This window comes from Pseudonaja textilis, chromosome 2 (genome assembly GCF_049901715.1).
Source record: "Pseudonaja textilis isolate UNSWEBS1 chromosome 2, rPseTex1.2, whole genome shotgun sequence".
In the NCBI taxonomy this organism is placed as follows: domain Eukaryota; kingdom Metazoa; phylum Chordata; class Lepidosauria; order Squamata; family Elapidae; genus Pseudonaja; species Pseudonaja textilis.
Window position 1 is genome coordinate 243,654,091 of NC_141991.1, and position 17,997 is coordinate 243,672,087.

Sequence of the window (17,997 nt, forward strand, 5' to 3'; positions counted from 1 at the left end):
TTGAAAATGACAGGCTCCTTTGGCATTCTTACAAAAAAAGAATTAATAGAGATGTCCTTTTATTATTGTTGATTTTTTAAAATTAATCAACTGATGTACCACCTCAGTTGCAAAGGCAACTCTAGATAGCTTATATATTAGAATTAAAATCTAAAACATAGAATAAGAATAAGATGCTATGGTAGATTAATTGCTTGATCCTCCTTCAGCCTCGGGATCTTCTTAAATTCAGCTTGCTTTTTGAAGAACAGCTGGGCTAATATTTGGTCTGCTGTTGCATGGAAATAATCGTCCATATCTAGAGTTTGCAACTGCCGAAACAAACAAACAAATAACATATTTGGAGATATCAGAGTATGTGTCAATGTTTATATACCATTGAAGTAATATTATGTAAATGTATGAATAATAATATGCAATATTATGTAATATTATGAGAAGGTGCACCTGCCCTGTGGAATGAGATCCTCCCCACAATCTGGATGAATCCCACTCTGCTGTTTGTTATAAGATCTGTGAAGATCTGGTTCTTCAGCAGCCTCCTTTGGCAAGGAAGAAGGTCACACCATTGGGTAACCCCATCACAGATGCCCAAGGCTTCTAAGTGGCTCACTTCCTTCGTGTTAAGTCAGGATAGCAGGAAGAAGAAATTTAGGATTTAATCCCTTGAGTGTAGAAATCTATGGCATTCTACATTGCAGGGGGCAGTCAATTTTTATATGTGAGGCGTCATTTTTGTCTTCCCTAAAGATCTTACCTAGCTGAACTCTTATCTACAGGTCTTCTGCCAAGTCAGCTTGAGAAGATGAGCTATGGTTTAAGTGTTTGGAGAGCACTGATTTACTGCTGCAGCCAAAGGTGTTTGATAGTTTTGGAATTGAATCTGAAACACGCTCCTAGATCCAGACAAATAGCGATAGCACATAGACTGATACATCACCCCATAGTGCTTTATTGCTCCCTCTGGGCAGTTTACAATATCATCATATTGCCCCAAACAATGTGGCTCCTCATTTTTATCAACCCTGGAAGGATGGATGACTGAGTCAACCTTGAGCCCCATCAGGAACGAACTCCAGGCTGTGGTCAGAGTTTGCCTGAAATACTATATTCTAACCACTGCGCCATCAGGGCTCTTAATAAGAAACACAGAGAGTAGTTCAATCAAACATTATTCAATCAATGCTGATCACAGCTCTGTACGGGAGAAGCTGTTTTCTCAGACTCTCTGGTTAGTAGTTATTGAAGATCTTATGGAACAAAAGCAAAACTCAAAACCTACCATAGGAAGCCAGGGTAGGTTCAGCATTGTGGATGAGGGCACAGAGCAATTTTAGTAATATATGCAACGTGCCATAATGTACAGTTACTTGTTTTATTTTGATCTCCCAAACATTTAATACTTGCATTTGATTCATAATAACCGAGAGGTCTAGTGAAATTGTAGGGTTCTGGTGGCATGTATAGAAGAATTTCTAGGAATTCAAACAGATGTCTCACCTGGTTGTTGGTACTAAAGGCCAAAATGAGAAGTAGGTCCTCATCACATGTGTTCTTGATGTAGTGTTGGGTTCCAACTGGGAAGAACACAACATCTCCAACTTCAATGGTAAAGTCAGTAGACAGAGTAGATGAAACAATAACACCTACCTGCAAATAAGATGCACCAGAACAAATTAATACTTGTATTTCCAGAAACTTGATTTTGATTTATTCTCCAGGAAGTCCTTAACTTACAATCATTTATTTAGTGACCGTTCAAAGTTGCAATGGCACTGAAAAAAGTGACTTACAACTAGTCCTTATGACCATCGCAGCATGTTCAAGGACATGTGACTGAAATATACCAATGCTTGGCAACTGTCCTATATTTACAATGTTTGAAGTATCCTAGTGTCATGGGTTCGCCATTACAACCTTCATCATTTACAACCTTAAGCAAATCAGGGAACCAGATTTGCTTAACTACAATGTGATTCACTTAACAACCGGACTAATTTGCTTAACAACCATGGCAAAAAGTTCATAAAATCAGGCATAAGTCACTTAACAACCACCTTGCTTACCGATGGAAATTCACGTGTAATTGTGAGTCAAGGACAATCCTCATTACAAAATTAACACGTTGCGTTGCTTATACCTGCGGATGGATTCACAGTGAACCATTGGTGGCTTCCTCTTATGAACAAATTGCCTGATTAATAGTAAGCTGTGTGAATTCATCCGGAAAAGCTGCCAGATGATTGGGGAAGGACAATCACACTCTTTGAAATAAGTTGATGGATATGGTACCATCTGTCATGGGCCAATGGATTGTTTTATTACCTCCTCAACTCTACCTCACCAGAAGCTGAAAAGCAGAGTCCTTGACTTACAGCCACAACTGAACTCAACATTTCTGTTGCTAAGCAAGACAGTTGTTCAGTTAGTTTTTTTCCCCATTTTATGACCTTTTTTGCCACAGTTGTTAAGTGAATCACTGCAGTTCTTAATGTAGTAACACAGTTGTTAGGGGAATCTGCTTTGGCTTGTCAGAAGTTTGCAACCAACATAAATAGGAACGGGTTGCCAAGCTTCCAATTTGGATTGTGTGACCATGCCGATGCTGAAATGGTCATAAATCAGAGGTGGTATTCAGCAGGTTCTGACCAGTTCTGGAGAACCAGTAGCGGAAATATTGAATAGTCCGGAGAACCAGCAAATACCACCTCTGACTGCCCCCCGCACCATCTTTTCTCTGCCTCCTGAGTCCCAGCTGATCGGCTGGGTTTTCTTTTATTGCCCTGCACAGGAGAACGGAGCTGGAAAGCAGGTTAGTGGGGTGGGGAGGGAATGAGAATTTTGCAGTATCCTTACCCTGCCATGCCCACCAAGCCACGCCCACAATCCACACCACGCCCACAGAACCGGTAGTAAAAATTTTTGAATCCCACCACTGTTGTAAATGTGAAAAATGCCATAAGTCACTTTTTTCAGTGCTGCTGTAACTTTGAGTAGTCACGAAACGAATGGTTATAAGTCAAGGGCTACTTGTAAAGCTTATCCAGGACTCTTCAATTACAATATCATTCCCAGAATTCTTAACTTTGCGAAATGTTGGCTTGCATCACAGTGGTTAAACTTGGGTTATTACCTTTCCGCAGCCACTGATGACATAGCCCATTTCATTGGCATTGAAATGGAAATGAGGCTGACGTAAAGCATTGTTGGAGATGCGGAGTGTTGCTAAAGTAAGAGCATCTTCCTTCTGAAAAGAAGAAACAAATTTTGCACATACACAATAGTAGCAATGGGGAAATTGCTGAAGAAGGACGGCATCCTTCTTATCATTATTTGCCTTTAAATTTTAATGGATTGTGGATAATTGTATTTACCACAGAGGTATACTATGCATACCTTGCTGTTATCCAGAAAGTCTGGAGTGAATTACTTATTTAGTCCATAAACTGCAGAACAGTGGAATAATTTCCCATATTGCAAATGGATACATATATAAACTCACATTTTATAGGAGTTTTTAATGATACCACCCTCCCCAAATAAAATTCGAATAAGATAATGACTGCCATAACTAGCCTTCAGAGTAAGATAGCAATTTTTACAGCATACTTACCGAATGGAGAAATTCACTGTAAATTTTTTCGTTGGGTTTTAAGCCTTTTCCGTCCTTTATGTACCGAGCCCACTGGATGACTCCTCCTGGGAACTGGAATTTGGAAGATCCTGAATTGAAAATAAACATAGTGGAAAAATTGGTAATCTCCTGAGTGATGATCAAGGGCTTTATATTAGCTCCATAATTTTATGTAGTATTGTTTTTGCTTAATGGAGAGCTAATGTTTTTCACATTTTGTAGAAGCCACGTTGAATTTTTGATATATGCCTGCTACAGTCATTTCAAAACCTTTTCTGCCTGCAGGAAATCTTAGTTTTAATTGATTGATTGATTACGTGCCACCAATTAGGCATTGATGATTAACAGCAATGAAGATAGATACTCTGCAAGATGATTTATCGTCTGCTCAATACTGCAAAGGGGTGCTACCAACGGAGTGTTAAATGTATTGAAGTCCATTGGTGAATAACAATGGGGAGAGGCAGCTTGCTAGGAATGGAGAAATATTTTCTCAAAATAATATCATGTTGAGAAAGAATGGTGTAATTGATGCTGAACTGATGGTATTTTTATTTTACTTTATTTAACAGTGATGCTCTCAATATATTATCATTTTAGTATGGATTTTTGCTGTTCTTTTCCATACCTGGTTTAAAGGGTATAGAAGAAACTCTATAGTTAACAAGGATATGATTATAAATTTATATTTTAAAAGTGTTTGATTTCATTGTTCAACTTAAAAATAAGAAGGACCTCTTGATTTGGTTTCAATTTTGGCGTGGGGGAGCAAAGAGCAGAATTATGATATTGGGATTTATCATGTCTATAGTACTAGTATCAAGCATATATACATTTACAAAAAAGATTACTTTTTTTGCAAACATCTAGGACCTAAATAATGCAAGAATGTCAAGCATCAAAATTAATAGAAACAGTTTAAACATTGACCTGATCTTGCGTCAACCTATTCTCCAAAGCACTTGAAGGTAGGACAAGGAGCAATGGATGGAAACTAATCAAGGAGAGAAGCAACTTAGAACTAAGGAGAAATTTTCTGACAGAAAAAATTAACCAGTGGAACAACTTGCTTCCAGAGGTTGCAAATGCTCCAACATTGGAAGTTTTTAAAAAGATGTTGGATAATCATTTGTCTGAAGTGGTGTAGGGTTTCCTGCTTCAGCAGGGGGGTGGACTGGAAGATCTCCAAGGTCCCTTCGAACTCTTTGATTCTTTAGCAATACCAATGCATGCTTTAATGTAGCAAGCAAGAAAAGGCCTTCTTAGCCAATGCCAAAATACTATCTGCCGGATATTACACAACCAGGAGAGTTTCTGGTGGTGATTGCAACTGTTGTGTAGCTTATATGGGAGAAGGCCCTATCTCAGGCTGTTGATCCATATAATTAAGAGACTCCTTTTCAGGCCCAAGAATGACCGGAGCAGTTACTTCAGAATAGTTTCTTTATTATTGCTCCCTATAGACAGAAATCTTGCCGGACAAAACAGTTATTTGCATGACTATTTGTATGATATATCCCAAGAACTTCTCAGGGCGGGAGGGTGGTTCTTCGCCCTTGTCATGCATGCCAAAGATTCAAAGTTTATTGTCTCTTTTCTCCCTGGGAAAGAACCTTCTGGATTACATTACATTACACTCCTATATTATTTCCAGGATAAACATTTCTGTATCTGATTGGAAATACAATGCATGAAAATGTGATGATGTCACCACTCTTTGATGCATTAAAAGCCCAAAAGTCCTATAAGGCAAAAGGGGTTCTCTTCTGTAATGTCCCCCTTGCTGGCTCTGTAGTACCTTTTAGGTCAAAGAAGTACCGCCATACAAGCATATCTGCAGACTGGTTGTAGTTGGCATTCTGAACAAGTTCTGCTAGGTTGGGTGGAAGATTGATGGCTTGGTCTTCTGCTTGCTTTTGGAATGACCGGATGAAAGCCATACCACCTTGAGGCTAGAAAACACAAGTAAATATCATATTTAGTGGATCCAGGAATGGCAATGACTTCATCCAATAAAGTTAATTTATGCTTACAAAGAGGTGAGTGGTAATGGAGTACAAATGGCGAAAATTGTTAGGTGCCAAAGACCAGAACCTGAGATCTGAACCTGAGGTCAAAAGAGGAATCAGCTAGAGTCTCTAAGTAGCCACAAACAGTTAAAATGATTTATTTACTCATGCCTGTGCACAGGAATCTACTCAACTAATGGTTAGCATTATTTTGACACTAGATAAGGGTCAACAGAATTCAACAGAAGTTGAACTTAAGACTGTTTGTGGCTACTTAGAGACTCTAGCTGATTCCTCTTTTGACCTCAGGTTCAGATCTCAGGTTCTGACTTCAGGTTCCGCCATTCCTTCTTTTACAAATATTAAGCTACAAGATTTTGATTATTTCTCCTTTTGAAGGGAAGGCCTGGAGAAAAATGCTCCAAGTTAGCTTCAGCCAAAGTCTGCTTGCTTATTTTATATCTTACCCAGAGAGATATTTGAATTTGGCAATGGATAGGTATCCAGGAGCAGGCTATTCAGCACCTATTCAGAATGGCAGTCAAAGTAGTTGTGGATCTGTTAAGAAATAGGATTCGGAATTCCCATTGTACAGACCTTTAGAGATCTTGCCTCAATGTCTTTGGGTGTCAAGAAAAATGTATCATCAAGGTCCAGAGTCTGAAGCTCCTCGTGGGTTGTAAAAAACAGCAAGAACAAACACTCTTCTGCACCAATATTCTTGACCCAATGCAAGGTATTTCGAGGGAAGAAAATCATCTGTCCTGCCGTGACGTTGTATGTAGCTATTGTATTTCCACCAGCATCAACTACCCCAATCCATGCAGTTCCCTGTGAAAACACAACGGCAGCAAAACAATATATTACAATTGACCAGGAAATCATGTGGGAAGAGAACAACACAAGCAAATGAGAGTCTGAAATTGATTTGGCTTGAACAGTATGTGCGCTAAATTTATGATCTGCATAAACATGTATTTATATGGCCGTAAAAAGGTCATCATGCGTATAGGACAATAGGAACAACCTTGGGGATCAGGTGGCTACAACCAAGGCCATGGTCATATAAAAGGAATCTAAGTCTGGAGCATAAATGTCAAGAAAGCATCTCAGACTAAACTTTCCTTAGTTCTCATGGACATAAAGGGAGTGATGGGAGAGGCATATTCAGATTTGCAGGATTGAAGTCAGCTTTCATGATAGACTAGACTAGGAAACCAGACTTAGGAACATTGGTACTACTTTTATTATAAGGTTATAGTAATAACAGAGGTGGTATTCAGCAGGTTCTGACCAGTTCTGGAGAACCGGTAGCAGAAATTTTGAGTAGTTCAGAGAACCGGCAAATGCCACCTCTGACTGGAGATTTTACAGTATCCTTCCCCTGCCAAACCCACCAAGCCACGCCCACAGAACCAGTAGTAAAAAAAATTGAATTCTACCACTGAGTAACAACCTTGCAAGTCTGAATGTGCATGCTTTCTTCACAAAGTATCAGGTCCAATACCAAGAATAACACAAACTGAGTTCTATATTGTTTCCCAACTACAGACAAAAATCTTAACAGGCTGAGGATTCAATCTGCATCTACAATATACTCTGTGAACAATTAAAGAGAAGCTCTCTCTCTCTCTCTCTCACACACACACACACACACACACACGCACACACACATGATATTCAGGCTGAGTTGCCTCTGACTCCTCTGGAATATACCCCTTTACTCCTGAGAATTTACCTCCTCACTACATTCCATCACAAACAGTCTCTTACAGGTTCCCAAGTTTTTGTCTTGACTGTAAGTTGTCCCATTACTTATCCTTTGTTCCACAACCTGGCAGATTATTTACCAAAGTGCTGTTGAATTATTTTTAGATATATCTTGGTTAAAGACTCAAAAATTCAGATTTATCTCCCAAGAATTATTTCACAGGGTTCTTGGAGAAAATGCCACCCACATAGCTAATCTCTGCTACTGGATTTTGTTCTGTTTGTTTGGGTGGAAAGGATTAAGTGCTCTATGTATATGCACAGGTGTTTCAATATAGGTAGTCCTCAACTTACAATCATTCATTTAGTGACTGTTCGAAGTTACAACAGCCCTGAAAAAAGTGACAAGACCATTTTTCACACTTATGATCACTGCAGTATCTTAATGGACACATGAACAAAATTCAGATACTTGGCACTCTCATATTTATGATAGTTGCAGTGTCCAGAGGTCACTGATCACCTTCTGACAAGCAAAGTCTATGGGGAATTCACTTAACAACCATGTTACTAACTTAACAACCACAGTGATTGACTTAACAGCTGTGGCCAGAAAGTCATAATATGGGGCAAAGCTCAAATGTGTTGCTTAGCTCAACTATGATCATAAATTGAGCTCAACTATGATAATAGAGTAAGCTCTTTTCTTCCACTCTTCTACTACTTGCTAGTTACTTTTATATTCTTTCTCCCTCTCTCCAGTTATTTTAAAATAATTAGGTAAATTGAAACTCGACTTTCAATATTACCTTTAAGAGGTAACCCTGTTCATTGGCATTGAAATGCCAGTGTGGAGCACGCAATCCGTTGCTTTTGATTAGCAGAGTCCCAAACATCAACTTGGAACGCTGAGTGTTGATACTTGTTCCAAACGCCATTTCTTCCTTGTTCTGGTATTCATCGCCATTTCTGCAAAATCTTGACCACTGAATAACACCTCCTGGAAACTGGTGTACCTGGGAAGTTGTAGATGCATGACAATATTAATGGCTTTAACACAGTTAATAAATAGCTTTTAAAAATCCAATGAATCTTGGCTCCCTCTTGATATCAAAGGATATTCACTTGGTGGATTAATACCAATTTATTAGATAATGTCTGTTTAATTTCTCAACTATGGAAACAAACGTTTTAATCATTGAATCTGATCCACAGTGTGAATCTCTTTTGATCTTTGTGGTTTTAGGCAGCCTGGAGCAGCAACTGTTTAGACCAGGGATCGCCAACCTTTTGGACCTCAGGGACCACCAAACTCATAGTTTTAGATCCCAGGGACCACTAACTGGTTCTGTCGGTGTGGCCTAATTTGTGGGTGTAGCTTGGTGGTCATGTGACTGGCTGGGCATGGCTTGTATGTAAATATTATTAATATTTATATAAATATTGATTTTTTTCTTAAAAAAAAAAGAGCACCTTTTTCCCAAAATCAGGAAAAGCAGGCAGGCAGATTGAGTTGCTCACAGAATCACAGATTCATTCAGAAATCTATCTATCTGCCATTGGCTAGCTCAGTCTGTCACATAAAATTTGCTTGCAAGCAAACTCATAAAATTTGCTAGCAAGCAAACTCACAAAATTAACTCACAATGCACCATGAATGCAAATATTGAATTTTTTATAAAAAAGAGCAATTTTTACCCCAAATCAGGCAAAGCAGGCAGATTGAGTTGCTCACAGAATCATTCAGTGATCTATCTGCCATCGACTAACTCAGTCTCTCAAATTTGCTTGCTGTGAGTCTGCACTGAATTTGCCCTCAAGCAAACCTTCAGTCCTAAGGGAGGTTCGGCTGTGCTGAGCTGAAGATCTAAAGACTAGCTAGAAAGCAAGAAATCCAACCATTTCCTGCTTCCTAGCTAATCAAAATCTCCTGGCACAGCAGAACAGATGATGGTTGGAAAAAGGAAAAATAGCAATTTAGCAGGTAAGTTTACCAGGTAAGGAGAGAGTGGGTGGGGAGGGTTCCCATGGGTCATGTGGACCACACAGCCTTGTGTTTCTGTGCAGCCTGGATTAATTGCTTTGTGGGAGTGCTCCGGGGGTTAGATTTCTCTGTGGTCCGCTAAAAGTTTCTCACAGCCCACCAGTGGGCCGCAGCCCACTGGTGGGCGACCGCTGGTTTAGACCAGGGGTTTCCAACCTTAGCAACTTTAAGCCTGGTGGACTTCAACTGCAAAGCTGGCTGGGGAATTCTGGGAGTTGAAATCTACCAGGTTTAAAGTTGCTAAGGCTGGAGACCCCTTGTTTAGACAGAGCTTGTTCTGCGTCTATACTCAGAAAAAAGCAACGGAAAGGAAGAGGTTTGCATCCACTTCCAGATAAAGTTCACTAAGGTTTGAAATTTGTGAAACAGTCAGTGAACATTACACTGGAGCAGGAGTCCTCAATTCCTGGGCTGCAGATCAGTTTTGGTCTGTGGTGGGTTGGAAGTGAGCAGTGGGCGAGCATACATGGTATCTAGGTTGCATGTTCTTCCGCCCCCGGTGGTCCGTGGAAAAATTGTCTTCCACAAAACTGATCACTGGTGCCAAAAAGTTTGAAAGCACATGTTGAAACACTAGAGTGGTGTCTCTCAGCCTTGCAAATGGAAGATCTGTGGACATCAGCTTCCAAGATGCCCCAGCCAACATGCTGGTTATGGAATTTTAGGAGCTGAAATCCACACATCCCCAAATTGGGGTCATCGAGAGACATAGTGCTAGAGAGTCCATCAATAAAGCACAGATCCAGGATTGGTCCTTCAACCAGTGGCAAAACTGGTAGCAATTTGCCCCTGCTTCTCATTCAAGAAGCTTCTTTAGTTCATTCATTCAGTTCCGTTGAATTTTTTTTTAAAAAAACTTATTGCACAAAGGAGCCTTACAGATCAGTGATAGCCCTGGCTTTAACCCATATGTTTTTTGCTGTTCAGTTTTTCTAGGCCCTTACTTAAAGAATCTACCTTTTCTTTGAATTCCACCAAATAGAAGTGTAGCCAGGGATAAAAACCCTTAAAAACTAAGATTCCCAAATATTTGGCCTGTGCAATACAAATATGGAAGAAATAGTTCAGTTATACCTTGGATTTAGTATGATGGTGGAGAAACTGGAACCTGAGGTCCACCTGACTCTTGTAGGCAGATGTTATTGGAATTTTCTGGGAAGCTGATCCATGATTTTCTAGATTCACTTCAGGCTGTTGTCTTTTAAAGCCAGGGTTGCTAGCATAAACCAGAGACAGAATCAACACCCCCACCACTGTGGTTACTGCAGAGGCCAACAGACAAACCAGAAAGACATGGAGAAGAGACCAGTGGCTCTTTTTCATCTTTAGGGCAGAAAGGAAGAAAAAAGGAAGAATTACAAAGGCAACTGTGTAAAACTGGGTCACAACAATATTGTTATATTCCCGCTCTGTCTGCATAGCTGTACCAACATCCATATTTTCTAGGGCATGTTATCATTCAGCTTTTTTTTTTTTTTGAATTTATACAATTCATGCACTATCCAGAATTAGAGCATATAGTATTGGCACAAAATCAATGAAATGGAGACTGATAAGATTCCCTGAGTTATGTTTACTAGAGCAGGTAAAATCACAATCACAAATCTCCTGGATCACCAAACTGACAAATTTTGTAAGAAGCTGACGCCTTACTGTCTCTTGCATAACAGGGGAATGATTTAAAAAAATAGTTGCCCAAAGAATTAAGGATATAGAAGCACAAAATGATATAGCTATCCTTAGTAAGGTGGGTAAGTTGAAATGGCTGAGCAAATACAAATGTATTTTTCAAAATGTACACCTATTTAAAGTTACAACTGCCAAAACATCTTAGGGAGATAGCTACACAAGCGAGATTCGAACAGCTTGACACGATATGACAGATTCTATTTTATGCCCTATAACCGACGTCTCTGCATTTGCGGAGCAGTGGAGGTAAAAAACCTGGCTTCCATCCTATTTGATTGTTGCCTGTATAAGAAGGATGAGAGACAGATACCTTGGTTTATATACTAAATGAATGACCCATTGGGATCCCCATATCAAAACAGCTTACCTTATGTGCGGCCAGAATCTGAAAATAACATCTAATACAGCACAGTACTTGAGCAAAATGGTTTGGTTGAGATCGGCATATGTGGGACTGATTGGGGTAGATTGTAGGGGTGATATTGAAATATAATTTTATCATATTTTATTTATATATTAAATTATTGTATTTTATTCCAATTTCAGTTTAAATCATATTTTATCTCAATTTTTATCTCAATTTTATTTTAAATTGTATTTTATTCAATTCCATTTTAAATTGTTTCTATCAGCTTTTGGTAATGTTGTGTCCGGAACTCTGCACTTTGATATGGCCCAAGGGCTAATCAATAAAGTAAACTAACTAAACTAATTAACATTCATTTGGGTATATTTTTGATAAAATATACCCAACCGAATCAAATTATCCACCATCACTTATTTAACAGTGAATTCAGATGTTTGAAAGGGAAGGGAAGTGATGTTTGAAGCATCAACATCTAAAATTAAGATCCATTTGGAGTAGTTAAGGCACCAGGCTGAAAAACTGCAAGATTGTAAGTTCTTGCCCAGCCTTAGACACAAAACCAGCTGGGTGACCTTGGGCTAATCACCCTATCTCAGTCCTTGGAAGGAGGCAATTAAAAAAACCACTTCCGAAAAATCTTGCCAAGAAAACTGCAGGGACTTGTTTAGGCAGTTGCCAGGAATCAACACAGACTCAAAGGCGCACAGGAGACTTTTACTTCCTGTAAAAGTGGCAGGTTTTGTTCTCTGCTTTTCTTGCAGGAAGTAAGAATTTTCTGAAGAATTCAGCTTAGGAGAAAAGGAAAGGTGTAGAATACTTCACTGTCCCTGAAGGCAGCATCTGGATAGCCAGAACTGTAGACAGACCTGACAGGACCTTAATTAGTTTCACATACTTATATGTGGAACGGATCGTGAAGATGACAGAATTTGTCAAGACGCCTAAATTGGCTTGTTTGATTAGGGAAGAAGCAATAACTACTTTTGCAAAAGACTGGAAAGCCTTTATGGTTCTTTTCCCTGAAAATGATGAACTCTGGATTTACTCATTCAAACTTCTCTGGGAAGTAGGAAACATTGGCAATTCGGAAGAGAAGAAACTGTATTAATTATGTTCATTACTGCTGCAAAAGAAGATTAGAAGTCACTTCTTTAAATACTTCTTTTTTTCCTCCTCTCTTTTCAGGACCTACGCTGTTGTTCACTTTTTCTTCTGTCATTCCTGTTTCTCTCAATATAGCCTCCCCCTCCCCTCTTTTCTACATTCTTTTTATTTTTCTATAGCTTCTAAATTTGTAAAACAAGAATCTTTAGTAAAAAAAATTACATGTGTGAAAATGGACATAGCTTTGACAACACCATCATGACTGCTGTCTTGACTTTCTGGAACAAACTCTGTGGACTTGCTGGATGGAAAAGATATACATGCAGCGAAGAGCGACAAAATGGTAAGGGGTTCTGGGAGCTAAACTATAGGATGAATGATTGAGGGAACTAGGTGTGTCTAGTCTAGTGAAGAGAAGGGTTAAAGGGGAGACATGATAACTGTCTTCCAGTTGTTGGAGGGGCCATCACAGAAAAGAGGGGTTCAACCTAGTCTACATGGCACCTGAAGGCAGAACAAAGAGTAATGGGTGGAAGCTTGTTAAAGAGAGATGCAAACTAGAAATATGGAGAAATTTCCTGACAGTGAGAACAATTTAGCAATGGAATAGCTGTGGATGCTCCATCACTGGAGGTTTTCAAAAATAGAGTGGACAACCATTTGATTGGGGTGATGTAAAATCTCCTGCCTTGAGTCGGGAGTTGGACTAAGAGCCCCCAATTACAGCCCTATGAATCTGTGTTCTATCAAATTGGCAGCTCTGGAAGACAGTGAAGTAACAGGCAGCTTTGTTGCTGCAATGATCAAAGATAACATTGATTGATGGGCTTGGGAAGCAAATCCATTGCTTTACTCAAGAAAGGAAAGCTCTTCTTTTCCTCTTGCCTTTTAGCTTTGACGTTCAGCTCGATTATTGAATTATCTTGTCCTAACCCAGCTGGCTCAATTTTCTAAGTAAAGTACAGGATGTTTTGAGTTAATACCTAAAACAAATATTAATTCTCTCTGCCTTTTTTCTTTTTTTCCACCATGGAAGAAAAGTTAATAATAAATTAATCAATATTAACTTTGTAATATCCAAAGTTGTCTAGACACCCCCTTAGCCAGACAAGTTTTATTATATCTGCCTGGCCTGAGATTGATGACCTATTTTAATGATAGTTACTGAGAAACAAGCCAGCTTCATAATTTATTAAAAATGCCAGAATGGCATACTAAGATAAAAGTTGAAAAATGACATAAATATATATAAACAAATATATTTATTTAATGTCTTTCTTGCATACTCTAAATCAGAGGTGTCAAACTCGCGGGCTGGATGCGTCATGTGCTGGCCACGCCCACCCCAGTTTAGTGAAGGGAAGTCACAATACATCACTTGATGACACGACACCACAAGTTTGACACCCCTGTTCTAAATGCTCCTGCTACTCAGTGGGAAGAGCCAACTTGTATGTGTGGGGCATGTAAGATAGGTTTCCCTGCCACAATCTTGTGGGTTTAGCTTGTCATATGAATGGTATGAAATCATGATGGTTGTTTTCATCAAACATACTTTCCTTAATCATACCTAGTGTTTTTATTAACCAGAATTATAGTGTATGAATTTTATTTAAATGGATCTAACAATCTAAGACAAATTCAGCTAACTCTTGTCATGAATCTGTCCGTTTGCAATGCATAGCACTATTGCTTATTATACCCTGTGCAGGACAAACGTTATGTTCGCATTATGGAAATTACTTTTCATCATGTACTTCTACAAATCTGAAAGCAACTTCAGAAGACCTCTCAGAAGACCTAACTGCTGAATTGCCCTTTTCAATAGGATGAGAAATGCTACTTTTTAGAGTTCGGTCCAGCGAGCAGTTTCTCTGGATTAACTAGAAATGAGGGAGAAAATATATTGTCTAGTTGTGCATCCTCTAGATTTTATACTTCCCCACTCATGTTATAATGCATATTTTTTTCTATTAATAACTAATGTAGCTTTCTAAATATTTTACAAACATTGTAAACTATTGCAACTTACATGACATTCTTGTTTAATCTTTTCTGGCTTGGAGAAATTGCTTGGAGGTGCTTCTTCGTTCAGCTCAAATCCCAAATTATCCATTTTGTATTAGCAAAGTACAATTTTGCCTGAATCCAAAGGAAGGAGGAAAAAAAATATCTTGGTCCTATCACCAATACTTCTATAGATGAAGAAGGCAACAGGTTTTTATTTTATGATAACTGCTTGGTAATGAAAATGTCAGTGTGAACATGAATGCAAATGAGGACATCCCCTGTTTCAGCAGAACAATTTATAGCAGGAAGGCTTTCATAATGACTAATCTATTTCTAAATTTGGCTATGAGTTCTGTGGTTCCAGAAAACTGGTTCTAGGATGCCTTACGAGGGGTTGGCTTTAGGTGAGCTCTTTGGAAAAGAACCTATTAAAATAGTACTGCTGAAGAAGTGGCCTTTCCACAGACCAGTGGGAATGATTCTCCTCTGTCCTTTGTTCTGGGCAGAATAAAGCCTTTGCGTATCACCCTCTTGGTGTGTGGTTTATTGGGAGTTGCACACTGGGAAGAAACAGCTTTCTGGGACAACAATTTTGGGGGCTCATCCAGGATCTGCCACTAGGCCTTGTCTGGTTCTCTTAACCAGTATTGTGGTTCGCCAGCAACCGGTGCAGCTGGCAGTGGAATCAGACAATGGGGAAGAAAGGAGATCAGTCCGGGAGTCTGGAGAGGACTCAGATGAGGGTCGTGCGTCCGATGCAGAGCTGGGGCCAGGACCCTCTGGGAGTGGGGTGCTGTCTCCGGAGCCTTTGGAGTCTGGCAGCAGTGAGGCAGAGGACCCAGGGGAGCCTGTTCCCAGTGTGCGTGTGCGCAGAGCTGCTAGAAGATGAGAGCAGCTGAAACAAGAGGGACGACTTGGGAGTAAGGCTGGGAGATGATTGCTCCTCCCGTAAGGGATAAAAGTTAGACCTCAATGATGAAACCTTTGCAGGAAGCAAAATAGTTCGATAGATTCCGAGTCCTCCTTGAAACTCTGTGTACTCTGGTTGGTTTTTTCTGGTACTTCGGTTGGTTTCTGTTATAATTAATTGGATACTTCTGTTTTTGGCAGCATTCCACAGTACTGAAAGGTGTGTGCCTATCTTGAGGAACTGTTTAAGATTAGTTCTGGATGGGAATGAAAGCAATTCCCAGTGTTGCAATAAAATAGGTTTTCCTTTTAAAACAAGTTTGTTTTTTATTACATTTGATGAAGCCTGGGTCAGAACTAGCATCTTCTGCTGCCCTGACAAACAGGACTGCACGCACTGACCTTCAGGCCAGAGTCTCGTCTCATCAGGTGGGTGGGAATTCTGGCAAGAGATACAAAGATGGAACATCAAGTAAGTGGAGATTGGCTTGTAGCTTTTGTGTTTCTCTTACTTCCCTGCGTCTTGTAGCTTGCATGTGACTTGAGTTAGATCAGAGGCTCCCAACCTTGGCAACTTTAAGACTTGTGGACTTCAACTCCCAGAGTTCCTTAGCCAGCATAGCTATGCTGGCTGAGGAATTCTGGGAGCTGAAGTCCACGAGTTTTAAAGTTGCCAACTTGGGAACCCCGAGTTAGATCAACTTCAGGGGAGAGTCCTCAAGGTGATAGGAGTTGGAGTTGTAACAGCTCACGGGTGCCTAGCTGAAGATTGGTAAGTTTCTGCGGGGGCCATCATTTGTTGGATGGTGCAGCAGTTTTTCAGTGAGATTAATCAGTGTGGAGCACACACCCTTGTTCAACTGGACATGAACAAGGAGCCAAGACCTACTACATCCTGCCATATGACTGGTTTAATTGGCAGAGTAACAGAATTGAAGGGGACCTTGGAGGTCTTATAGCCCAATCCACTGCTTGGGCAGGAACCCCTACACCACTTCAGACAAATGGTTATCCAACATCTTTTTAATAACTTCCAGTGTTGGAGCACCTTCAACTTCTCGGGGCAAGCTGTTCCACTGATCAATTGTTCTGTCAGGAAATTTTGTTTTAGTTCCAGGTGGTTGGTACTCTCCTTGATTAGTTTCCATCCATTGCTTCTTGCCTGTCTGTCCGGCAAAGAAAGCATTCTGCTCAAGGCAGGATGGAAACTAGCCATAGTGTCTTCAAAGTGTGAAGAAGCTTCTCCCTGGGGTGCATAGCTGTCTGTGGGGGATAGATGGGTTTCTGGTTGGGTATGGCGTGACTGAGTATGACTGGGTGTAAATGATTTTGATTGTTTGGTGTATAAAAGGCAAGAGGTTGTGGTACAGACAGAGGTGGGAATGCTTTTTCTGGTTCAGACTGGTTCTACTGAACCGGTTGTTCCAGTGAGCAGTTGGCCCTGTCCCCCTGCCCCTGCCATTTCCTGTCCTATATATCCGTTTTTTAGCCCAGCTGATTCACGCAGCACAGCAGATTGCCACACCTCAGCTGTTTTACTCACCAGCGCTGACCTAGAAGGTAACTTTTTAAGCTTAAAATGGGCATTTTTTGAACAAAGCGCACACTCACCTAACCGGTTATTAAACCGGTTGCAGCCCATCACTGGGTACAGATTGATTCTTGGGCACGTACATTGGGACTGTGAGTATGGGGACTGTGGTCTATGAGTAACATCTATGTAACTATGTAAAGTTCTGACAGGCCTATCAGTGATAGCCAAACTGAAAATCCTTGATTAAAAACAATAGCTAGTTACCTATTTTCAAAAACCTACTTATTCCTTCTATCCTTTCTTCTTTGCAAGCTAACACATCTTAAACAGCCAATTCTTTTAAATCCTTAAATGCATCAATCTGAAGAGATTATGTGGGATGGGAGGGTGGGGAAATGACGTAGACTGGCAACAATTAGACTATTTCTACCCTTATTTACTTTTATGTACTTATATTTCAAATTTAGAGATCTCCCACCTTCTCTGTTTTTCCCCAGGGAATTTTTTTTAAATTACAAAACATTAACCAACTTGTTTATTTACTTATTTGATCAAATTTATATAACTGGCCATCTCATAACAAGAGACTTTGGCTGTCAGGTAGTCAATAAATACTAAAAAATATTTTAATTCTTATTTAAAGAAAACTATAAAAACTAAAAAAAAGAAGGAATATTAGGCAAAGAGTCATTTCCATTATTGTAGCCCACTTAGTTCCCAGGGCTGATGGCACAATCAAAAAGTCAAAGTGATGAAACAACTCTCACTTCAGGGGAAGGATTGGGCGTCAAAACAGAGAAGGACCACTGCCTGGGACCCACCAAATGTAGCTCCTTTGCCCATGGAAGCCATGGCATGTTACCTCTGTTGGATTTGGTAAGATGCATTGGGAGAGGCAGCCCTCAAATATACTGCCCATTGTGCCAAGTAGGGCTTTAAAGTCAAAGCCAGCATCTTGTAGTTGAGTGCGATGCCCATGATGGATGT

General features: G+C 39.9%; 1 protein-coding gene and 2 long non-coding RNA genes across 6 annotated transcripts in view; 1 reads left to right on the top strand and 2 right to left on the bottom strand.

Moving 5' to 3' along the window:
• Positions 1–14,813, bottom strand: LOC113445771 (uncharacterized). 2 transcript variants are annotated; one of them, XM_026715111.2, is made up of 9 exons: positions 14,590–14,813; positions 10,472–10,720; positions 8,163–8,369; positions 6,241–6,474; positions 5,433–5,586; positions 3,614–3,723; positions 3,134–3,247; positions 1,501–1,650; positions 1–311 (listed from the first exon to the last, which is right to left on the bottom strand). In XM_026715111.2, exons 1-9 carry the CDS (start codon positions 14,671–14,673, stop codon positions 177–179), a joined length of 1,437 nt encoding a protein of 478 aa, XP_026570896.2. In that variant the 5' UTR covers positions 14,674–14,813; the 3' UTR covers positions 1–176. The 2 variants fall into 2 exon arrangements, with proteins under 2 accessions (XP_026570896.2, XP_087783616.1); XM_087927490.1 differs by lacking the exon at positions 14,590–14,813 and having other exon boundaries at positions 10,472–10,910.
• The window catches only part of LOC148127445 (uncharacterized), a 475,162-nt gene that overhangs the window by 264,602 nt on the left and 192,563 nt on the right, over positions 1–17,997 (bottom strand). The gene's annotated exons all lie outside the window — the stretch shown is intronic.
• Positions 12,097–17,997, top strand: part of LOC148127446 (uncharacterized) — a 16,255-nt gene continuing 10,354 nt past the window's right edge. Inside the window, exons 1-2 of one of the 3 annotated variants that reach the window (XR_015742410.1) lie at positions 12,100–12,900; positions 16,966–17,036. This is a non-coding gene — a long non-coding RNA (uncharacterized LOC148127446). Of the gene's footprint in view, positions 12,901–16,965; positions 17,037–17,997 lie in introns of all 3 variants that reach the window. The other 2 variants (XR_015742412.1, XR_015742411.1) reach the window with 2 other exon arrangements.

Excerpts from the sequence above, each read along its gene's own strand:
- LOC113445771 (XM_087927490.1), bottom strand. The coding sequence starts at position 10,834 with ATGGATGTTGGTACAGCTATGCAGACAGAGCGGGAATATAACAATATT. Across the intron at positions 8,370-10,471 it reads ACCATCATACTAAATCCAAG|GTACACCAGTTTCCAGGAGG; the intron begins GTATAACTGAAC and ends ACAACTTCCCAG. Across the intron at positions 1,651-3,133 it reads TCATCAGTGGCTGCGGAAAG|GTAGGTGTTATTGTTTCATC; the intron begins GTAATAACCCAA and ends TCTTATTTGCAG.